Source organism: Rhinatrema bivittatum, chromosome 3 (assembly GCF_901001135.1).
Source record: "Rhinatrema bivittatum chromosome 3, aRhiBiv1.1, whole genome shotgun sequence".
In the NCBI taxonomy this organism is placed as follows: Eukaryota; Metazoa; Chordata; class Amphibia; order Gymnophiona; family Rhinatrematidae; genus Rhinatrema; species Rhinatrema bivittatum.
Window position 1 is genome coordinate 449,708,319 of NC_042617.1, and position 20,684 is coordinate 449,729,002.

The window sequence follows — 20,684 nt, forward strand, 5'->3', positions numbered from 1 at the left end:
AAACGCGCAACTCTTAAGGATCTCACTTTAAAAACGGCATTCTTGGTGGCGATTGCCTCGGCACGGCGTGTTTCCGAGTTACAGGCCCTGTCCTGTAGGGAACCTTTCTTGCGTATCTCCGATTCGGGGGTTTCCTTACGGACGGTTCCTTCCTTTCTTCTGAAAGTGGTCTCGTCGTTTCACGTGAATCAATCGGTGGAGTTGCCCGCTTTTGCGTGCGGAGACTCCTCTGTTACAGAAGAGAGGGAGTTACGGAAGCTTGACGTGCGGAGATCCCTTCTCCGATATCTGGAGGTCACTAATCCGTTTCGGGTCACAGATCATCTGTTTGTCCTGTTCTCTGGACCAAAGAAAGGAGCTGCAGCGTCCCGCACAACGATCGCTCGTTGGCTCAAGGAGGCCATTGGTTCGGCGTACTTGGTGCGGGGAAAACCTCTTCCCGTGGGGCTGCGGGCTCACTCGACTCGATCTCAAGCAGCGTCTTGGGCGGAAGCTTCTCAGGTGTCGCCTCAAGAGATTTGTAGGGCGGCCACCTGGAAGTCGTTGCATACTTTTATCCGGCATTACCGGCTGGATGTCCGGGCTACCGATTCCGGGGGTTTTGGAGAGAGGGTTCTCCGAGCGGGACTCTCTGCTTCCCACCCTCAGTAGGTTGCTCTGGTACATCCCAGGTGTCCTGGACTGATCCTGGTACGTACAGGGAAAGGAAAATTAGTTTCTTACCTGATAATTTTCGTTCCTGTAGTACCAAGGATCAGTCCAGGATCCCGCCCGCAGTGCTGCGCTGAAGTAATGGAGAGTCCGCTCTGTGTTTTGATTTGCTCTGTTCCGCTTGTTCGCTCTCTCGGTTGGAGAGTCCGGTTCCAGAGGGGGTGTTTCTTCCCCGTTAGTTAGCGGTATCTAGTTTTGTTTACTTCTCTGGTTGTGTTCTACTTTGACATTCCGTAAGACTGAGGGGCTGTGACTGGCACAGGGGCATATAGGGCTCCGCCCACAAGTTTTAGTCTGTCTCCATCTACTGGTGCGGAGTCACAACCCAGGTGTCCTGGACTGATCCTTGGTACTACAGGAACGAAAATTATCAGGTAAGAAACTAATTTTCCTTTAGCAGTTTTAAGACAAATTAGAGTCATTCCGTAGACCAACTGTGGAATTGTTGCTAGAGGATGTGGTCAAGGCATCTAGCATAGTTGGGTTTAATAGCCAAGTTTCTGGAGGAAAATTCAATAAGTGATTATTAACCAGGTAAACCTGGGAAAAGCCACTGCTTTACCTGAGGGAGGGGGAGCAACAAGGAATAGATTTGCTCTCTGGGATCTGCTAAGTACTCCCAAGTAAGCCAGATTAGCTACTGTCAGACGGGCCAATACAGTAAAGTCCGCAGGAGAGCAGGCGAATGCACGCTCTCCCAGCGTGTGCACAGGCCACTCTCTTGTGCGCGCGATTCACTATGCAAATTAGGCCCGGTGGTAAAAACAGGCAAAAGGAGGCGCTAGGGACACTAGCGCATCCCTAGCGCCTCCTTTTGGACCGAAGCGGCGGCTGTCAGCAGGTTTGACAGCTGACGCTCAATTTTGCCGGCATCAGTTCTCGAGCCCGCTGACAGCCAGGGGTTCAGAAACCGGACGCCGGCAAAATTGAGCATCCGGTTTTTGAGCCATGGGCCAACTTCAAATTTTTTTCGGGACCTCCAACTTAATATCACCATGATATTAAGTCGGAGGGTGCACAGAAAAGCAGTTTTTACTTTTCTGTGCACTTTCCCAGTGCCCGAAGAAATTAGCGCCTACCTTTTGGGTAGGTGCTAATTTCTGAAAGCAAAATGTGCGGCTTGGCTGCACATTTTGTTTTCTGAATCGCGCGGGAATACCTAATAGGGCCATCAACGAGTATTTGCATGTTGCGGGCGCTATTAGGTTCGGGGGGTTGGACGCGCATTTTCGGCCCCTTACTGAATAAGGGGTAACGCTAGCGCGTCAAACACGAGAGCAGGCTGCTGGACTCGATGTACTTTCAGTCTTGACCCAGCAAAGCACATTTTATTTTCTTAAGGAATGGCTCCCTTGTAAAGATGATTAACAGGTTAGAGCTCTTCAGCTTGGAGAACAGACAACTGAGACGAGATATGATAAGAGCTTTGTAAAATCACCAGTGGGGTGAAACAAGTTAATTGGGAATGGTTATTTACCCTTTCAGATTGTACTAGGACTAGGGGACATGCCATTCAATTAGCTGGTGCCAGAAATTTAAGAAAGCATTTTTTTTTTTAAGTCAGTGCACAGTTAAGCTGTGGAATTCATTGCTGGAGTATGTGGGCAAGGCTAGTAATATACCTGGGTTTAAAAAATGTTTGGGCAAGTTTCTGGAGGATAGGTCCTTTAAACAATTATTTGCCAGGCAGGCATGGGAATCGCCACCTCTTACTTTTTTTGAGTAGGCAACAGGAAAAGAATCTTCCCATTAAGATCTGCCAAGTGACCCAGAATGGCTACTGTCAGAAACAGGATGCTGGACTCAATGGACTATTGGTCTAGCCCAGCATAGCATTTCTTATGTTCTTATGTCTGTTTCCTGTTTTTCTTGGATAGGAATTTTGTGATGAATTCCGTGAACTTCCTTATCTGTATTTGTATACTTACTGTAGCTTTCAAATATCTCTGTATGTTGGTTATAATGTCTTTTTTTTCTTCATTTTTCTCTTTATATTGTGGGTTTAAGTAATAGTGGTTTCCATTTTACCTCCTTATACATTATTGGGTTTAATTATTTAAATTTTCATTTGAAATATGGTGTATGTGGATTTTCAAAAGTCCGGGAGGCTCATCAGCAACTTAGAGGCTTGGGATAGGAGGCAAAGTCCTATTGTGGATTGGTAACCGGCTAAAAGACAGGAAACAGAAAGTAGGACTGAATGGTCATTTCTCTCAGTGGAGAAAGGTATATAGTAGAGTGCCTCAGGGATCTGTACTGGGATCGGTGCTTTTTAATATATTTAGAAATGATCTGGAAGAGGGAGTGATGAGTGAGGTTATCAGATTCACAGATGACACAAAATTATTCAAAGTAGTTAAATCACAAACAGATTGTGAGAAAATGTAAGAGGACCTTGCAAGACTGGGGCATAGGGCATCTAAATAGGAGATGAAATTTAATGTGGACAAGTGCAAAATGATGTATTTAGGGAAGAACAATCCAAACTGTAGTTAAAAGATGTTGCTAGCTTTCTTATTAGGTGTTGCCACCCAGGAAAAGGATCTTGGAGTCACTGTGGCCAATATTTTGAAATCCTGGGCTCAGTGTGCAGTGGCAGACAAAAAAAAGCAAATACAATGTTTGGCATTATTTGGGAAAGGGATGGGTAATTAAAAGGATGATATCATAATGTCTCTGTATCTATTCGTGCTGCGACTGCACTCTGTGTCCTATGTGCGGTTCTGGTCTCCCCATATCAAAAAAGATATCGCAGAACTAAAAAAGCTACAGAGAAAGGCAACCAGATGATAAAGGGGATGGGCCGCTCCCCTATGAGGAAAGGCTGCAGAGGTTAGGGCTGTTCAGCTTAGAGAACAGACGGCCTAGAGGAGATATTATAGAGGTCAATAAAATCATGAGCGGGGTGGCGAAAGTGAAGTGGGAGTGGTAATTTACCCTTTCTAATCATGCTAGGACTAGGAAAGACTCCATCAAGCTAATAGGTAGCACTTTTAAAACAAATTGGAGAAAGGTATGTTTGTTTTTTCACTCAATGCACAGTTAAACTGTGGAATTTGTTGTTAAAGGATGTGGTGAAAGCAGTTAGCACAGCTGGGTTTAAAAAAGGTCTGTACAAGTTCCTGGAGAAAAAGTCCATAAAACACTATTAGCCAGTTAGACATGGGAAAGACACTGGTTATCCTGGTTATGAGCAGGAGGGTTTGGATCTATTCTTTGGGATCCTACCAGGTACTTGTGAGCTGGATTGGCCACTGTCAGAGACAGCATGCTGGGCTTGATGAAACCTTGGTCTGTCCTAGTATGATATTTCTTATGTTCTTAAATGTTATGCGTCTTGCCTTTAGTTCTGAAGATTTTGTCTTTCTTATTTTTTCTTTATTTGTAAATAGAAAATTTAAAAAAACAGAGGGAGTTGAGTATCAGAAAGTGTCATGGTTTGTGGTTCTTGAGGACATGAGTTGCCCATCCCTGTGTTAAAAGAATCAGGATACTGCTAGAATGGCTTTCTGATAACGATCAGCACCGCAGCACCCCTCTTTTCTTAGCATTGCATTAGTGACAGTGGCTATGAAACCGCAAAATTCTGAGCTCACTTTCTGAATAAGAGAGGCTTTAGACGAACTTTTCCAAATATATTTTAACCATCTTTTCCCTGTAACAGGTTTTCCCAGTGTCAAACCTGACATTTTAATCCGATTTAAGCAAGATGGATTCAGGCTCGAGCACCAAGGATCTGAGGGAAAAGGAAACCTGCCCATCTCTGGCCCATATGAAGAACTGGGCGAAGCAGGTGATGCAGCTTGAATTAAAGCTAGCAATGGGATGGTTCAAACATTTCTTTCAGGAAAGATGCCTGCCTTAGCCAGGCCTGGATTTCTGCACAGGCACAATAGTCCTCTGCTTCGGGAGGCAAAATTCTGTGGGCAGCACAAAGGGGAAATGTCTAACTGTCTCCAGTTTTGTCTATTTTTCCGCTGTCTGCAGTGAAGCAGAAAAGGCAAGAGCGTCTGCTGGCTGCCGCCCCTCTCCCTCCAAACAATCTGGTGGGACTGAAGGAGAGCCATTTTGTTGTTGCCCTCCACTAAGTTGGGGCCCTCTCTGATGATGAAATTGAGAGGTGTCCCACTGCAGTGATGAAGATTGTGGGGGAAGGCACCAAACAAGTGAAGTTGATCAAAGAGACCCTGCGTGGCGGAGTTAATTTGAGCCCACACAGTTCCCATACTTTATGGGAGCTGCATGGGCTAGACTTGACTAAGCTGCATAGATCTACTCTGATTGTGATAGGGGGCTTGCTGCAGCTGCACTGGATGCCCCCAGTCTCGGCCACTGCTTCCAGTATGGCCCTACAGGGCAATGTAAGAGCCACTGCTGTTAAGCCTTGATGCGGAGTCCAAGAGCAATTGGCTGCTGCTGACCCATGGATACAGGCCACAGGACTGAAGAGCCAATGCCGTCTCTCCACTTCTCCACGTAGCCTAAGGGTGGGAATCGAAAAGGGAGCAGTGCTGCTCTTCTCTTCTCCACATGGCTTATGAGAACGAAGAGCCACAGCCTGACTCCCTTATTCCTGCTGGAATAAAGGTGATTCAGGAAGGGTGTGGTGGAGGGGGAGAGAAAACTACATCAGAGATTGGGGAAGAGAATGAAATTGGAGATAGAGTTGGAAAATGGAATCAGAAGTCTCCAAGGGGGTTAAGGGGGATAGGATCTGAGGGAGAGAAGAGAATAGTAGTGAAGGTGGAGTGGAATGGAATGAGAATGGTATTGGACGTCTGTTCGATGGTCAGGTTAAAGGATCAGATTTGAGGTTGGGAGGAGATTTGGGGAGAGAAGAATAGAATCTGAAGTCAGCGGATGGGGACTAAAGGATCAGATCTGAGGTCCAGGATGAAGGGAAATATTGTTATCTGAAGTCTGTGTGGGGTGGGTTTAAGGGGTTGGATCTGAGGTCTAGGGAAGAGGGGGAGAATGGAATTTAGAGGTAGGTGAGGGGGAAGAATGTAATCAGAGAGATGGCAGGAGGGGGTGTTAGGGGATCCAATCTGAGATTGGGGGTGGGAGTGGAGGGCAGCACAGCACCAATAGGTCAATTCTGTCGCTCAGTTAGAATGAGGTGTTATAATCAAGCTACTTAATTTTCCAACATTCCTTATGTCATGGAATTCAAAAAGGCATGGGATAAACACAGAGGATGCCTAATGGCTAAAAGATGGAAATGAAAAGGGATAACCTGTGGCTAACTGCAATCCCACCATTCTTTTTAACTATCCTGAAAACTGACTTCCTTGACCATATTGACAATGCTTTCTGTAACAGTATTGTGCAACATTTTAGGGATAAAGTAACCAACATTTCAGTCGGATTTTCTCACTTGTCGATTCCTAAAACTAATCTACCCCCTGCCACCTGTTCATGGTGCTCTTTTGTTGACATTGACTCCACAACTATACTCCATATACTAACCAAGATGAAGGTTTCACCCAGACCTTTCAATCCCTGCTCAGGTCACCTTCTAAAAGATGTATGAATACATTTCACTCCCTCTAGCTCAGTTAGTCAATCTCTTTCTTGGCTCTGGCATTTTTCCGATATTCTAAAACAAACTTCCATGCTTCCTATCCCCAGGAAGAAAAGAATGGATCCAATGACATTAGCAATTTACACCCCATTGCCTCATTAACTTTGTGAGCCACGATCATAGAATCAGTGGTACTTCATCAGCCAACAGACTACATCAACAAGAACGCTATCTTCCATCTAAATCAACATGATATTAGGAAAGGCCACAGTACAGAAACACTTCTTCTTCTTTCTTCATTTGATAGTCTTTTGAGGGTTTGATTCTAATACTGACTACATTTTAGTACTTCTGGACATCTCTGCTGCTTTCAATACCTTGGATCATGACATTCTTCTTACAGGCCTACAGTCTATTGATATCAACAATACTGTTCTCAAAGGGTTTGCTTCTTTCTTGGCCAATCACCCCCAGCAAGTTAATATTGGCTTATACCACTCTGACTGGTACACTATTCCTTCTAGTGTGCCTCAAGGCTCCTCACTCTCTGCTTATATTGTTCAAATTTACTTACTTCCCCTCTGTTACCTCTTAGCTGATTTAAGCATAGACTTCAAAATCTACACTGATAACATCCAATTTTTTGTCCCATACAGTATTTCTTGGGCCAACATACTAACCATTGTCAGTCTTTATATTAAGTCGATTAACATCTGGCTCTCCCATAACCGCTTAAACCGTAATACTTCCAAAACAGAAATTCTGCACTTATCCACCATTTCACACTCATTATCGCCCTCCATCTCACTTAACTCTCGACAGCATTTCCATTCCCATAACAACCAGAGTCCGTAATCTTGGAGGCACTTTAAATTCAGAATTATCCATGTCGCATCATATTTCATTAGTGGTAAAAAGCTCATTTTACAAGATTCGTCTACTGAAACATTTAAAGCCTTTGTTATACCCCAGCAACTTTTGCACCGTCTTACAAGCCCTAATCCTCATGGGGTTGGATTACACAATGCTCTATATCTAGGGCTTCCTGACACCGCTTTACACCCGATACAGTTAGTGCAAAAAAGCCGCTGATTGAATCCTTGTAAATGTAAAACACAGAGATCATATCTCTCCTGTTCTCTGCTCATTATATTGGCTTCCTGCGCGACTACACATTCAATATAAAGCCCTATCAATCATCCATAATCTTGTACATAAGACATCTGCTGTCTCGTATGCTCAACCCTACGCCTGTATCAACCCTCATGACATCTTCATTCTATGAATAAAAATCTTCTAGAAGATTCCACAATTAGAACGGCAAGGCTTGACCTCACCAGAAGGCGCACTTTCTCAGTTGCTGGCCCCATTCTCTGGAACTCTATTCCAGATTCCCTCAGGCTATTGTCTAATTCTAAGGAGTTCAAGAAAAATGTAAAAGCCTATCTATGTTCAATTGCTTTTAAGCTGTCATCAGCGGGCTGATGCTAGCTAGTCCCCATCATGAGGCATTATAGTCTTACAGTATTTTTGTTTGTTATGATTTTATATTTATTATGTTTTACGATTTATGTTTTTTATTATGAATGTTTTATTTGTAAACCACTTAGGCCCACTTCCATTATATTTATTTTATTTATTTATTTAAAATTTTTATATATCGGCATTCATGATACAATCACATCATGCCGGTTTACATAAAACAGGGGTGTACAAAGAACAATTGAGTAACCTATTAGTGTGGAGGAAGCAGTTACAAATAACAAGGTACTAGAACTGGGAGAAGAGAAGAAAGGGAGAGGATAACATTAGATATAGATATTTACATTAGTAATAACATTTTTACAAGGGGAAGTGGTTGAACTGGCTGAATAGGATTAATCGGTGTCCGGGAATGCTTTTTTGAACATAATAAGTGGTATATAAAAATTTTAAATAATAAATTAATTAATAATAATAACTGAGGTAACCTGCAAGGAGCAGTAGTTACTACCCTTAAAAAAAAAGCTTACTGAGCAGACCGGATGGACCATTAGATCTTTTTCTGCTGTCATTTACTATATTGCTTTGCCTCGAGATCAGGGATTCCCAGCCTTTCACAGAATATGGACCCCTTTCAACTTCAAAAACTTTCACATATCCCCACACATTTCTCTTTAATTTTTGCAAAAATGATATGCACTCCAGAATCATTCATAATGTATAAAGCTTTGATCTAAGCTTTGTAAATTGCCCTCCATTTATTTATAACTTGCCCTTGGAATTGAAGATTGAGGCCAATCCACCTTACACTCCAGCTGCAATGGGAAAAAGGAAGCAATTATGTATTTATAGTTATGATTGTTGCTATGCAATCCTCTTAGAACCATGGATAAAGCAGACTATAAGTTTTAAAATAAATAAGTTAGTTCCAGGTTTGCAACCTGGCAGAAAATCAGCACTGGTACCTGTAAACCTGCAATCTTCTTTTCAAAGGAAAAATGCCCATGGAGTTTCCTTTTGAAAACTCGAACCAGAAAGGGAAAGCTAGTACTTTTGATCTTGTGTACATTTCATCTGCTTTGAACTCAGTGCAAAGTACAGATATGAAAGTGTGCATGAGGAGTTCAAAATCTCTGCATGTACTTTTCCTCCCCGGAGCTAGACCTGTTCCATTTTTCCCCTGCAGGTAAAAGTCTGCATGCTGTTCACAGCATAGTCATTTTGAAAAGAGCCTTTTGACATAGGTAAACAGGTGTTTGCCCACATAAAATGTTTTGAAATGTACTGTCCCTGAAAATTGAATCCGTTTTAGCCTGCTTTTATCTTATACTTTAATATTTTCTTTTATGAATCTTACAAACACATACAGAAAATGATAGTCACAAAATAATTTTGTTTCCTTACTGTCTAGGCAGGCCATTCCACACAAGTGGGTTATGCAGTCCTGCCAGCAGATGGAGACGGAGATCACTGACTCGCTGACATCACTCATATATATATATATAGTACTGCACCGACCTCAGCCTGTGGATAGGCCTGTTACAGCTGTGGGCCCAGCTCAGGCTGGTGAACCCCCACAGGGGCAGGCCAGGACTTCAGGACAGATGCAGATAGGGCTAAAGATCTTTGGCCTATACCAGCCACCTCCCCCGCAGGTTGAGCCCTTGGGTTTTGGCAGTTGGCAGGACTTAGACTGTGGCTAACTTAGGTGCAGATGGTGCAGGACTGGAGACTTGCGACAAGGTGAGGCTGGAGTCAGGCAGGCGTGGAACTGGAGTCTGGAGCAGGGTACAAGTAAGCGTGGAACTCTGGAAGAGACTGGAACAGACAGACCAGGACAAGACAGGGACAGGACAAACAGAATAAGGAACACAAAAGCCCGAAGGCAACAGACTAGAAAGCAGGCTTAAGAAGGCCACCAGGCAGGACTATAGCAGAAGGCTTGAAAGGCCACAAAACAAGGCAGAGGCAGAAGACCTGAGAAGGCCACAGGGCAAGGCAAAACAAGGCTGGAAAAGCCCGGAGGCCAGAGAGGCCAAGCAGATCGCCGAGGAGACTCAAATGACAAAGCAGTGAGCAAAGCCAGAGGCAGGGTTAAATAGGCAGAGTCCTGCTGAGTCTTGGGATCATGGAGGCTGTGACTGGAGTGAGAGTAGGAACAGCTCCATGGGGATCACTAGTGGTTGGGAGGATGTATAACAGGCAGGATGACAGCGCCTGTCAGGTGTGGGATAGGTGAAGGACGGCTCCTGATAGTATGTCTCTCTCCCTCAGTTGAGCAGACTGTTCTTGGGCCAGTTTGGAGAGCTTGGTTGTGTGAAGGCTTTTACCCCCTCCCCCCTGCAGAGTCAAGAAGTTGCTTCCAGTTGAGGTAGGAAGCTTTGGGTTCCAGTTTCTTCCCTCTTTGTTTCATTCTGCTCAACTTCTTTGGGAGACTCGAGCTGTTCGGCAGCAGCATTTAGGACTGTTTCTAAAACTTTTTTAAAAATTGTAGCAGTGTTTTTTTCTTCCAGAGATGTAGTTGAGACAATTAAGTGCCTTCTGGACTGGCAGCGTCGGCGATTCGCCTCAGGAACAGGAGGTTTTTTGAGCAGTTTCCTTTATTTTAGCGCTGCACCACCACTTCTCTCTTCTGCGTGTGACATCACCGGAAAGCGCACAGCTGATCATACGAGGGTGGGCGTCTGCTTCCAGCACAGCTAACACAGGCTCAAGCTCTACTTTGTTTTTTAGCAGATTTGTGTGGAGTTATGTCACTGGGCAGCAAGTATGGGAACAGGCTTCCAATTTGCGGTGCCTGCTGCATGGGACCAATTCAGCTCTCTCTCTCACTCAGCTTGTGCCAAAAGTGTTGGAAGGCTTGAGGGGAATTATCAATGATAGATTTTGCTGCTGCAGGAGCCTTTTCCTCCAGAATGGCGAGGCCAGCTGACGACACCCAGGATAGGGTGCTTCCCTCCCCCACCTCTTTTGCCTGTTTCCACAGGAGCTGAGGGCTGTGGGTCTGAGGTAGTTTTATCTCATCCTATGATGATGGGAACGGAGCCAATGCTTGGCAGGTTACTACAAAAGATAGCAAAGGATGCCATGCTAGTTCCTTTGGTGGCCCCAGATTGGCCACACAGGCTGTGGTTTGCAGATATCCAGTGTCTGATAGTCGACACCGAAGTCAGTTGTGATTGCCGATGCAGAAGGACCAATTCTTCACGTCAGTCTGGATCAGTTTTGACTTACGGTTTGGCCCTTAAGAGGGCTCAACTGTTGAGTCATGGTTATTGTTTGGCAGTAGTGAACACCCTGTTACGGGCTCGAAAATGTTTGACATCTTTGGCATATGACAGAGTGTGGAGAGTTTTTGAGAACTGGTGCAAGGAGCACTCATGTCACTCCCTTAAAGAAGGGGTGCCTTTAATCTTAGACTTTTTGCAAGAATATTTGATTAAAACACTCAAAGTGTGCAGGTAGCTGCCTTGGCCTGTTATAGAGAGCTTATTCAGGGTAAATATCTCTCTTCGCATCCAGACGTTTCCAGATTTTTGAGAGGAGTTAACCATATTCGGTCTCCGTTGTGTTTTCCGGTGCTACTCTGGGATTTCAGTCTGTTATCTTTTTTTAGTGGGTTCCAGCTTTTGTCCCCTTAGACAGCTTTCCGTACGTTTGCTAACCATGAAGACAGTTTTTCTGGCCGCAATGTGTTCAGCAAGATGAATTTCGGAGTTGCAGGCTCTTTCATGTTGGGAGCTTTTTTGGTTATTACCAGGAACACATTTTGAATTAGGAATGTGCCTTCAATTTTGCCAAAGGTGATTTTGGACTTTCATTTAAATCAGTCCATTTCCTTACAGTCTTTGGAGAGATCGCAGAATGAGCAAGAATTTCATGTTTTGTTTCCTTGGATGTTAGGAGGCACCTGTTACAATATCTTAAGGTCACTAACCCTTTCCGGACAACTGATCATTTGTTTGTCCTCTATAGTGGGGTTAAGAAATGGGGAGTGGCTTCTTAGGCCACAATTGCACATTGGATTAAAGAGGCAACAGCTACCTGTGTGGTGGAGGAGAAGCCTTTGCCCAGACAAGTTAGGGTGCCTTCAACTAGAGCACATGCTGTGTCCTGGCCGGAATTACAGATGATATCTGTCGGAGATTTGTAGAGCTGTGACATAGTCTTCCTTACATACCTTCTCCAAGCACTATCTTTTTGATGTTTGGTCACAGTATGGTGCATCTTTACAACTTTAGCCCATCCCTCTGTTGTGGATAGTTATATGTATTGGGGTTTAAGGAAAGATTAAAATCCCCACCCAATAATACATGTCCCTGAACTATATCACTTACATTTTGCCCAATCCGCACAAAAAACTCCTCCCTCCCCCCCCCCCCCCCCGATATATAGTGGGATCATAGATGTTTAATAAAGTTACTATCACCATATCTATCGACTTTTAAAGCAATATATCTCCCCTCCCTATTTTTCCAACACTCTATAGATACATAGAAATAGATGGCAGAAAAAGACTAGGTGGTCCATCGAGTCTGCCCTGCAATCTTGTTTTGAATTTGAATCGCAGATCTTTAGTCTGGGTCCTTTAATTTTCACTAGGTTTTGATTGAAACTGATTAACCCTTTGCCCCTTTGCTATAGCTCCTTAGGGGGTCCACATAGTCTAACTCATTCCCTATTGGTATCCTGTCTAATACCTCAGCTTGTAAGTCCTTGGAAAACATAATGCCCACACCTCCCCTTTTCTGGTGTACACTATTTGAGGCAATACATATTTGTGGATAATATTTACTCTTAAGCAAATGTTCATCTTTTCGTAAAAGTGTGTCTCTTGAATAAAAAAAAATTGAAGCATGCCTAACTCATGCCTCCTCAAATAACAGATACCTCTTCCAGGGAATGTTAAGACCCTTTACATTTAAAGACATAACTGTAACATCAGCCATTATTTATTGGAAATAACCAGATCAGCAAATTTGCCCAACCTACCTCCTCATAAGAATTACTCCCCAACCATCTCCCCCCCCCCCCCCATCTCATATTCCAACAACAACCCCATCTCCTTAAACAAAGAATCATGTGATCCCAAGAGGAATGACGCCCCCTGAAATGGCCTGACTTATCTAAATCATTAACTAAAATATTGGCTTTGTAAATGAACCATGAATGCATAGAAACAGAAAAAGAACCAAAAATCACATGAATTCACTCAGTGAGGAAATAATTCAAATCTGGAATTAAGTGTTAAGTCCTCTGGCAGTTATGCCTGCCATCCGAAAGCAGATATATGACAACCACAAATCCTTATGGTTCATAATTCCAGAGTCAAGGTCCTGAAGCCTTTTGGTGCCATCTGCATCAGTATTTCTTTGCAGCCTCTTTCCTCCCTTACCAAATCTCTGCCATCTGGTCACTTCTCGTCGCGGACTGGCTTTCTCATCAGCTTTAGTAACTTTGATTTCAATACCCTTCTTCCGCAAGATACTCTCAGCTTCCTCCAGCAAACAAGCCTGAAGGGGTTTGACCACTTATGGTAAATGAAATCCAAAAGGGTATGCCAGCTCCTAGAGAATCAGTAATTAGCTTCATGTTTCTGCATTGTCGTAAGGTGATTGCAGAGATGTCATTAAATATTTGAGGCTTCATCCCTTTCCAAGAAATAGCACCCATACCTCTTGCTTTTTGCATGATCTTATCCTTAACTGGAAAGTCAGGCTATTATATCTCTGGGTTTATTGGTAGTCGCCGTGCCCAGTGATCTCTGGGCCCTGTCAACCTTCACTTCTATGTCCATAGGGCTGTTGAAATTGAACTTCAGTATAGCCCCACAAATATCCTGAACAATCTGTCCATAATCTGTATGGCCTTCTTCAAGTACTCCTCTGATTCTTATATTATTTCTTCAAGACCTTTTTTCAAGATCTTCCAATTTGTCGGTAAGTTCATCATTCAGTTGCTTTAGCTGCCGCAGATCTTTTGCTTGCTGCATCAGGACTTCAATGTGTTCCTGTGCCCTATGCTTGAGATTGAGCACTCTCTGTCCCAGATCATCCACATCTCTTTGTAGCTCTCCCACAGCGACATGTATTTCAGTTTTCACTGTTGCGTTGTCGCATTTTAAATCCTTGAACAATGCCAAGAACTCCGCTCTTGTCGGTCCTTCTGGGCTGCATTCAGTCTCATCCCTCAAATCCGCTTTGCCTTTCCAACACGTATGCACTAGTCCTGTCGCTGTCAGCCTCTTTTAAATATGCCGTGGCACCAGTAAAGGAAAATTCCTTTAAATTGATCGTTTTCCTTCAACTCGCCATGGCCTGGACTCTGTATCGCTAGTTTTCTGAGGTGCAGAGAGTGCTCAAACAACGGAAAAAGCCAATTTTATTTTCAATCCATGTGAGGCTATCTCGGTCAGCTGACGTCACTTCTCATAATTTCCTTTTCTTTACGATAGACAGGCCAATCCACACTCCCATTTTGGGCTGCAGCTGCTCTTGTTATTGTTCTTTTTTGGAACAGCATATATTTGGAAATCAATAAAGGCTTGAGATCAATAAGAATTCTGAGTAAGTGACAGATTTGTTCTTTTCTGCTGTTAAAGGATTTATTTTCTTGAGCCCAGTACTTTTGGTCTCCTGGAAGTTTAAAAAAAACAAAAAACTTTTTGGGTTCAAAAAATGTTGGTTCTTTCAGTTTAAGTGTTTAGTTGTCCACAGTTGGCTTTTCCAGGAATACTGGCAGGCTGATGTCAGTGCAGTACTATATATATATATGAGTGACCTCAGTGAGTCAGTGATCTGTCTCCATCTGCTGGCAGGATTGCATAAAGCACTTGTGTGGACTGGTCTGCCTGTCCTAAAGAAAAGGAAATTATCAGGTAAGAAGAAATTCCACCTGTTAGAAAAAGAAAAACAATAGCCTGCTTTTCAACAGGAAAAAGGCTAATAAGATCTCCATGTCTGTCTGTGACCCTCCCTAAATAACATGTACCTTAATGTCATATCCATATCTGGCTGTTATCTCGTTCTCCCTCCTCCTTGATCCCTGACAGTCATCTTTCCCTTCTTCTCTCGTGGACCATGATGGTCCTCTATCCGTCTTTTTCTCTCTATCTCTGTCCTTCATGATTCCTCTCCTCTCCCCCGATAAGCTGCCATCCATTCTCACCCCTCTTAACCAGGTCAATCATGGATTCCTGTCTCCCTCTTTATCTTCCTTTCTTCCTTCATTCCTGTCTCATTCCTTCTCTCCTCTGTTTTTCCCCTCATGCTGTCAACCACAGTCCCATTTCCTCCTTTTCTTCCTGTGATCTGTTCTACTTTTCTGGTGCAGCTCTCCTCTTTCCTCTCTCTCTCTCGGGCCAGTGGCAGAGCACATGGCAGTAGTGGGAAATGTTTCTCAACACTGTAATAACCCAGCTTTCCTGTGCTCTCCTCAGTGTGCAGCAGAGGCTGCAAAGGTTCTGACAGCCGCAGTTGGCTCCTCTCTTTCCAACATCCTCACAAAGTGCAACAGTGGGGTTTATGATTCCCGAGGACTGCAATCGGTCCCTCCCTTCTCCACCTTCACTAAACATGTGGCAGTGCAGACTGAGGCTTCTAATGGGTGTGAACAACTCCACCCTGTCCCTCTTTCTTCTGGTCTGCAGCAATGTGGGGTGAAGTTTTTGGGGCCATAAAAGTCCCCACTCTTGCTCTCCTGGCCTGTGGCAGCAGCTCAGATAATCACAGGTAGCAGCAGCTTGCTCATTTTCTTTCTAGGTAAACATCTGGAGGACCCCCCTGGGATGAGGTCATGGACTCCTGGGGATCCACAGACACCCCCCCCCCCCACCCTCCCAAGTTGGAAACCAATACTCTCTAGGTAATTGTTTCTTCTGTTTTTTTCTTTCGTTGTCAGACCTGGGGTTTGCCTTTCTTCTTCTTTTCCCTGTCTCCACTTCTTTCATCATTTTACAGCAGCTTGCAACTTTCCAAAGGCACCTTCTCTTCTCCCCCTGTCTTTTACTCTTCTCCTTTCTCTAATATCCCCTTCTTTCTGTCTTCTCCCTTCTAGTCTTCTTTCACCATCTCCTGTCTGTCCCTCCTCCCTCATCCTCTGAGTTTGTCATCCTTCTTTCCGTCTTCCACTGTTTCTTACATTCCTTGCTGCTGCTGCCCCAGCCTGCTACTACTGCCTCCCTCCCAGCAGCACATGGATTGTGTTTCCTGTGAGCTATGAAGTGTGAATAGCAAGAGGGAGGATAGCTCCCACTGGCAGCAGCTGGAGGGAAGGAGATAGGGTGATTCCACCCCCACTCACACACACAAACGCACCTTTTACTGGCAGCAGCTGGGTGGCCAGATTCCACAGCCAAGGACATCATTTGCAGCAGTTTTCATGGCCTTGATTTTGTTGAAAACTGGGTTCCCGGACTGCAGCGGCTCCTTTTTATAACAGTGCTACGGAAGGTTCTCAAGCTCCCTTTCACAAGGAAAACTTTCAAAACTCACAGATTTCCCATCTTCTCATTTTCAGCAAAATGTTGCTTTTCTTTTCCTTCTAATAGGCAGCCCAGGTTACGGTTCTGACACCACAATAGAGATCGTGAAGGTGGAAGAGTCTTATGTCACTGACCAGGTGGAGGAAGGAGAGGAGGCTATTGATACCAAGAGAGGTAAGAAAAAATTACTTTTTAATAAAATACTTGCTGGGTGGCATATTTCATACTTTACACAGAAATATATGTGCGTATATATTGCATACATAGTAACAGACACAGAAAGGGGTTGAATTAGTTCATGTTTGAAACCTGTGAGCAGTAGTATCAATTGTCAAGGCTTCAACCCTGGCTGCTGTCTGTTCGTGCATCTTTCCCATACATTCATAAGTCTATTATCATAAAAAATGCTTTATTTAAAATGGGGGGGTATATCTCACATTTCCTCTTCATTAAATCAGACCAGTCCAGATGAACGGGTTATGCATGCCAACCAGCAGATGGGGACAGAGATCAAGAAGCTCGCTGATTGTCGCTCATTCTATACATCCGGGCTGACACTAGCCTGCCAGTATTCTCTGTCTCCAGAAGATGGTGGACATCTCGTGCTGTGGACTCGGGCCTGGTGGCTGAAAAGGAGTCTTTGGCGCTTCTGAGGTGAGAGTCTGGTTCTCTCTCCCTCAGTTGAGTTGGGACCCTTGGAATTTGCAGAGGTATTTGTTCCAGTGGTGACAGCTTTGCGCTGTCTCCCTCTGTCAAGCAGAACAGAACCAGAGAGCTTCAAAAGGGTTTGAGGTGAGGACTTCCTCTCCCCCTCCCAGCCTTCTTGTGCCTCTAACTTGCCCCTTTGCCTTCCTTTCTGGCTATTTTCTGTTTTTGGAGCATGTGCCTTTAAATGTTGCTGTTCCTGAAGGAGGTGAATGATAATAATAATAATAAACTGCACTGAGAGGCTCAATTACCACTGCTCAGCGTTTACTGGTCATGGTTTGTAGTTGGGGAGAACATTATTAGATTTGGCTGCTGGTGAGTTGGCGAAGTTCCTTTACTCTGGGGCCACAGTTGTTCTCCCCCTGTCGAGGAGTGGCTTGAGCAACATGGTGGAGGCTGTGGAGAGAGGGAAAAGACCAGACTGCAGAGCCTGTTTACTTGGAGAGGCACAAATCAGGAACTGGCTCAAAACTTGGCCACGAGAGTTCCTAGGCCTGGGAGGGGAGGGGATGGGTTCAGGATCCAGGGCATTAAGCCTGCAGGTGAGGTTTAAGTCCACAGGGGGGTTTCTGCACCTCTCTTAGCTCCCTGGTGGCAATTGTGCTGGAGCTCGGAGAATGTGAGATTGGATGCAGCTGTGGTCCCACGATCCTTCCCTGCTTCTACACCACATTGGCAGTCCCTTCCTGCCTTTGGCCAGTTTCCTCTTTTCAGCTGCAGGTCCAGCAATCATATTGAAACCGCGGGAGAGTTAAGGTGTCTTTAATCCCCGCAGAACATGTACAGAAGGGATATGTTTTTTATAAAGAAGGAAGGGGAATGGCAATCCATTATAATGCTGGGGGAGAGCACTGTGACCGGACAATAGCCATCATGGGACCACAGGAAACTGGTAAGGAGTCTCTCCACTCCTACGGAGCAGATTATGGATAAACCTGTCCAGCTGACTAGCAGGGTATATTCAGCGCCATAGTCGCACTGCTGAATATAGCCAGCTTTCTTAAAGTTAACCGCATATGTTTATGCGGCTAACTTTAAGACAGGTCAGCGGCATGATCAGAGTTAGCTGCATAAGTTAAGTGGTTAACTTCAAATAACTGAGTTAGCTGGTTAACTTATGCAGCTAACTCTGCTCCTCCCCGAAATGCCTTCCGCCTTCCCCTAGCTTATGTGGCTAAATTCTAGCCACATATCTAGCTATCCGGGCATCAGTCTTTTAATATGCCCTTTTTGCCATTCAGATGGATACCTTTTGAGTATGTCACCCTACATATACACCTGCAGTGACCTCAGCTCTCTAGTATTCTCCATCTCTAGTAGATGGTGGACATACTTTACCCTATGGGAATTGCTGTACTTTTTGGAAGGAGAAATTCTGCATTTTAAATTAGAGAAAAATTGAGCCCCACTCTCCTGCAGTGATACCTAAAGGTCCTTCACCCAGTTGAGAATTCCTGAGGCAATTTCCGAGATCCCTCAGAGTTGTGCTTTGGTCCAGTAGCCGGTTCCCAGTGTGACTTTGCTGCTAAGGCAGCAGGTGCAGGAAGCCAAGCGCGGCGGTGACGGCCAAAGCCCTCTCCCCTCCTTGCAGTTGGAGACCATCTCTGTGCTCAGCTGGTAAGCGCTGAGACCAGGTAAATTTAAAAAAAAAAAAAAAAAAAATTTACCTCCCGGTTCAGAGACTATTGGAGGGGTTTCAGTAACACTTCCTCCTGTCTCCTTGTTCGGCGTGCATTACCAACATCGTTCCCTATCCCGCTGGGGTAAGGGGAAGTAGGCTTCCCAGTGGGTTGAGCAGCCCCCTGGTAGGATAGGCCCCACTTGGCACACCGCATGGTAGGCCGCAGCGGCGCCATCTTGCGTGCGTGCAGTGTTGCCCTCCTTAGAACATTGGTAAGTGCAGTGCATCGGCTCTGCATGCACACTGCTCGCACAACCTGGTAAGTGCAGGACACAGATGCGGGCTCAGATATAGTCCTTACTTCGGCCAGAAGATGGCTATGGCTATGGCTGTGGAATTGGTCAGTAGACGCAACCTCCAAGGCCAATCTTTCAAAGATGCCCTTTAAAGGATCAATCCTTTTTGGAAGTGAATTGGAAAAGCTGGCCAGTAAATGGGGTAAATTTCCAGTTCCCCAGCTACTGGAAGATAAGAGGAAACATTTATAGTGCCTCTTGCCTATGAGGGGCCGATCCAGGGGCTCCCAATGTTTTCGCCCCTACAGAAACTCAACATTTCAGAGATCTCGGCCCTTTCGTAGCCGACAGCCCAAGCGAGGGGCAGGTTTGTCACGAATCCCCAAATGAAATTTTGCTTACCCACTCTTGGAACGAGGAGATTTTTTATGGGAGGAGAAATAGCCTAGTGGTTAGAGCAGTGGACTGTGAACCAGGAGACCAGGGTTCGAGTCCTGCTGTCACTCCTTGTGACCTTGGGCAAGTCACTTTACCCTCCATTGCCTCAGGTACAAAAACTTAGATTGTAAGCCCTCTGGGGATAGAGAAATACAGTACCTGAATGTAACCGGTGTGATATCTCAATTGAGATCGAATGTTGGTATATAAAAATAATAAATAAAATAAACAACTGTCCCTCTTTTACCAGCGGTGGGTCGAGATCACTTCAGACAAATGGTTACTGGAGGTCATATGAGAAGGATATGTACTGGAATTTCACAGCACTCCTCGGGACATATTCATGATGTCTCCTTGCCACTCCTTGCACATGAAGCAGGCAGTGGAGATTACTCTTAAGGCTCCTCAGGATGAGAGCTGTAATCCCAGTACCTGCGCCCCAGGAAAATACAGGGCGTTATTCCATCTATTTCATCGTACCCAAGAAGGAAGGTTCCTTTCGCCCCATCCTGGAACTAGAGTGTGTCAACAGACATCTACAAGTGAATCATTTCTGCATGGAAACCTTAACACTTCGTGATAATGGCTGTAAAATCAGGAGAATTCTTAACCTCCCTGGATCTATACGAAGCCTTCCTACATATTCTAATCCGTCAAGAACACACTGTTTCCTATGCTTTGCATTACTATCTATTAGGAATCTCCGTGCGGAGTAGCAATCTGTTAGGAAAGCTCTGTGTTAGAGCTGGGAGTTAGCATTCTGATGTTATGGCTCCTAAAGGAGGAGGAATCAGCAATCTGATGTAGTATCTCAGATATCATCTTGCTAAGGAGTAGCAATCTGTAATGAATCTGATATAGTTGTGGGTGGATCCCTGGGCCGGTGGCAGATGACCACGCCCCCGGGAGGATATCCCGAGAGAGACCACTGGCTAGGCTTGAGTATGGAGACAGACACACATTAGTTCTTTTATTAAACAGGGTTTTGAAACCACCAGAGGTGGCAGTAGTGAGCTGATATGCCCGGTAGGGCTGTAGTCCCTCAGGTACTGGAACAGCGATCCAGAATGGCTGAGCTGTTGAGAAACTGTAGAAAGTGAGTAGGCAGAGTTCATGAACAGAACTAGATGACAAAACTCACGTAAGGTCTCAAGGAAGCTCAGGAGCTGGAAAGGTTTAGGCCCTCGAGGAGCGAGTACCTGGTTCCAGGGAAAGCTCTGAGAGAGCGGTGGTAACTCACAATTGTTTGTAGCAGCGATAGCTTTCAAGCAGTAGAGAATCTTCAGAGTGTCCAGGAACATGGGCCCTCGAGGAGCGAGTACTGGTTCCTACCTGTAATCTGAAAGTAAAGAAAAAGAGCGAGGCCCCCGAGGAGTGGGTACCTCTGGTAAGTCCGAGGAGGTAGAGTAGCTTGGGAGGTGT

The 20,684-nt window shown here is 44.8% G+C and overlaps 1 protein-coding gene across 2 annotated transcripts in view; it reads left to right on the forward strand.

The window, feature by feature from the left end:
- The window catches only part of LOC115088019 (oocyte zinc finger protein XlCOF6-like), a 56,415-nt gene that overhangs the window by 19,163 nt on the left and 16,568 nt on the right, over positions 1-20,684 (forward strand). Inside the window, exons 5-7 of one of the 2 annotated variants that reach the window (XR_003855691.1) lie at positions 4,376-4,504; positions 16,266-16,373; positions 16,658-16,853. Coding sequence is in view for 1 of the 2 variants with exons in the window: in XM_029595872.1 (XP_029451732.1) it covers positions 4,376-4,504; positions 16,266-16,373 (237 nt within the window). In the remaining variant the exon portion in view is untranslated. The remainder of the gene's footprint in view (positions 1-4,375; positions 4,505-16,265; positions 16,374-16,657; positions 16,854-20,684) is intronic. The other variant, XM_029595872.1, reaches the window with a different exon arrangement.